Source organism: Culex quinquefasciatus, chromosome 2 (genome assembly GCF_015732765.1).
Source record: "Culex quinquefasciatus strain JHB chromosome 2, VPISU_Cqui_1.0_pri_paternal, whole genome shotgun sequence".
Lineage (NCBI taxonomy): Eukaryota > Metazoa > Arthropoda > Insecta > Diptera > Culicidae > Culex > Culex quinquefasciatus.
In genome coordinates this window covers 89,383,699-89,387,016 of record NC_051862.1, presented here as the reverse complement: position 1 = coordinate 89,387,016, position 3,318 = coordinate 89,383,699, and the positions used below count along the sequence as shown (strand labels likewise).

The window sequence follows — 3,318 nt, the reverse complement described above, 5'->3', positions numbered from 1 at the left end:
ATATAAAACGTAAAAATGTACAGCCGGTCTATACATCAATCGAAAGATCGCAAGAAAAGCTTTCACATGAAGGTAAAATCAAATCATTATTATTATTATCGATTTTATATGATTTGTTGAAAATTGGCCGATCTGTAAACTGTTCCGAATATGAGGGATGACTGTACTCTTCCCTACCTATTGAATTATAGTTGTACTCGAATACGAATAAATACTCGAATACAATATAAATGTGTAAAATCTACCAACAAAAAGTGCAATGCTGACGCTCTCTCTGTGGCGTCGAGTACTCAACAAACAAAACTACTAATGATACCAATTGCATCAGATGTTTTCATTTCACTGCACCCTTCACGCTATCATTCACAACTTAGTTTTTCAGCACGAAAGGCAGACAATGAGTCACGATTTAAGAATCTTGTGAAATTCTGATCAGTTTAAAGCTGTTTTAATATCGACATTTTTCACAACGAAGGAAAAGGTTTGCTGAATAAATTGTAGGTAACTATTGCGTAGTCAACTCATGCTCTTTGAACTTGGCGTTATAGGAACACAAACAGAAGTGCCTTCCCGCGATGGTAGACATCAACGACCTTTCCCCGGAGGTTCTGTCCCACATTCTGGACTTCCTCGAGCCTAGAAGCTGGAAAGAGGCCTCCCAGGTTTGCCGTCGATGGTACAATATTCTGAAGGGCGCCCGATTCCAGAGCAAGTTACAGATGCGAATCAATAAAACTTTCGTGGACCCGCCTACCGAGCAGGAAAAGAGTGCCTTAACCCATTGCCGGAATCTGATGATCACCCAGTGGGACGAAGCGTTAGACTATAACTGGGTCGGTTTCGATGAGGACGACGAGGATGATGATACAGACGAGGACGAAGAAGAGAACAGCGAGGAGAATTTTCGCAGAATTAACGTGGTTGAGTTCAAGTACCTGTTTGAACCCTCGCCAGAGTACCACATTGGTGAGCTGTTGTATAGCCAGGAGTTGAATTTGGAAAGCCTCGAGTTGAGTAGTACGTTCGCCGGATGTCGTTACATCCTCGAAGACCGCATTCAACAGTTCAAAAATCTAACAGAACTCATCCTTGACATCACGGGCAATCGTGTATATGGCCCAATCAAGAGGGACCATACGTCCTGGGTGCTTCGTCACGACCGAGTACGAAACCTCAAGCTATTTTTCGACCAGCAGATGAACAACTTCACCGTCATCACCCCCTCTATAAACAGCCTCAGATTGCGTTCCTTGACCATCTTCAGCCTGCCTTTCGTCACCTCGTACGCCAGCCAACTCGCCCGTGTCGACCTGGAGCTCGAAAATCCCGGACTCATCAATGACTTTTTTGCGCTGAAATTCCCCTCCCTAACGCAACTTCGGTTGCAGATAGATGGCGATCAGGACGAGCAGGAGCGCTATGCCCTACATCAGCATCACCACTACGCTGACGCCTATCTCGATGTGGAATTCGTCAAAAGTATGCCAAAGTTGAAATACTTTCGCTGTGAAAGCCACATGCTGTTCTACCGGATGGCGGCGGCCTTCGCCAAGTTTGGTCAATCCCAGCTGGAGGATTTCAAGCTGGACTGGTTGCACTTTAACGCAGAGCAGCTGGAGAAGCTACAGGGGCTGCCACGTTTGAAAGTAAGTTTGTTTTTTTTTTATATAAATTACCCCAAATCAAAAACTGATTACCACACAGATCTTCAAAATGCGTCGCTGCGAGATCCTTGGCCCGCCGGAGACTCCCCACATCCTAACTCGCCTGCACCTGCCCTACCTGGAAGAACTTTCGCTGGTGTACAACAAGTCGCAAATCGTGTTCGACGAAGGGCTAGTCGGACTCAAAAAGCTTAAAATAACCGTTGAGACGAGCAAAAATCACAAAATCCTCTACAAAATCTGCAACAACCTCCCGAATCTGGAACATTTGCGGATTTGTTTGAACGCCAGGCTGGTCAACACGGCCTTCCGCCACCTGGACCGGCTGACCAAGCTGCAATCGATTCGGGTGGACAACGTGCAGTTGAACGAGCGGCTCTGGCAGTACTGTCCTAAGATGGCCGGCGTGCGCAAGCTGGTCTTCACCAACGGCAGGCTAACCATGGGTTCCTTGAAGGCCGCTGCAAGGCTCTTTCCGGCGCTTAATGAGCTGTACCTGGACGAGTGCTATTTCCAAAACTGTGATGAAGAAGTAAACGGCGTGGAGCAAGAGGAAAGCGATAGTGAGGAGGATGAAAGTATTAAGGTGCAATACCAGGAGCGTGTGAGGCAGTATTTTCCTAAGTGTAGAGTTTCGTTTAGACACTCAGTGTATTTGAAAAGCAGATACGAGTAACATTGTTGATTGTTTAAGATAACTTTTAAAGTGTTTCCTTACCATTTGTTGGAATATGGTTTGAATAATAAAAGGTGTTTCCTCAAACATTTCTCATCTTATTTACTGTTGCAGTAATCCTCAGTAATTTTGTATTACTTCCATCTAAAACTACGACCTTACAAAACATGTTCAACTTAAGCAATCGTTGGTACGGCGTTCGTCGAGCACCATGCTATTCCTTGAAATGTTGTATTTTGAAGAAAAAATTATGGATACGCATGGTTCGTGTAGTAAGTAGGGTTACTTTGGGCTAAACTTTGAGTTCAGGATGTGACGTTCTGTTCTACGAGCGAATACGTAGCGTAACGTTACAACGGCGGTAGAGAATTTTGTTTTTTTGAATATTTTATTGAAAAGGCTTTGATTCTGTTCAGCTAATCGACATAAATACAACTTTTTCATGTTTCCAGCGTAAAATTGTCTACTGAATCAAGGCCGCTATTGCCTAACACTGGAACGCCCAGCGCATGTCAAACTTACACGGACGCCTCCCAAAAAAGTTGAAACGTTAACTTCCACTCGCTGGTTCTCGGGCATAATTGAATCGGGACGTTTCTTGTTTCCAGTGATTTGTAAGAATGTCTAGATGATCCTAAAATTTTGCAGAACTTGATCAGTAATGCCTTCGACCGAAAACATCGTTCCACCTTTTTTAAAACGACTGCCTCCGCGTAATTTTTGGCGAATTTTGACAAAGAACTTTGTCCTAAGGGCACTGTCTACGGGTGTCAATCCATAATTTCGCGAAGCGAAAGTGTAACGATTTGTGTAATTGTTTAAACGTTTATATCTTCCACCCAATTCAAGCAATCTGCATGCTTTATCCACCAAACGAAAGGGGAAGTCTTAAATTACAAGTAGACTACCTCACAAAGTTGATAAAACTTTGTTAAAGTATTCAAAAGTTAAGATGAAAATAAAAAATGAATGCAGGAA

General features: G+C 43.6%; 1 protein-coding gene across 1 annotated transcript; it reads left to right on the top strand.

Moving 5' to 3' along the window:
- The first annotated feature begins 246 nt into the window (after positions 1–246).
- Positions 247–2,391, top strand: LOC6034271. Its single transcript, XM_038258070.1, has 3 exons — positions 247–481; positions 549–1,646; positions 1,705–2,391. Exons 2-3 carry the CDS (start codon positions 576–578, stop codon positions 2,338–2,340), a joined length of 1,707 nt encoding a protein of 568 aa, XP_038113998.1. The 5' UTR covers positions 247–481; positions 549–575; the 3' UTR covers positions 2,341–2,391.
- The last annotated feature ends 927 nt before the right edge of the window (positions 2,392–3,318 follow it).

Coding starts and splice junctions, on each gene's coding strand:
- LOC6034271 (XM_038258070.1), top strand. CDS start 576: ATGGTAGACATCAACGACCTTTCCCCGGAGGTTCTGTCCCACATTCTG. Junction 1,647..1,704: donor AGGGGCTGCCACGTTTGAAA/GTAAGTTTGTTT, acceptor ATTACCACACAG/ATCTTCAAAATGCGTCGCTG.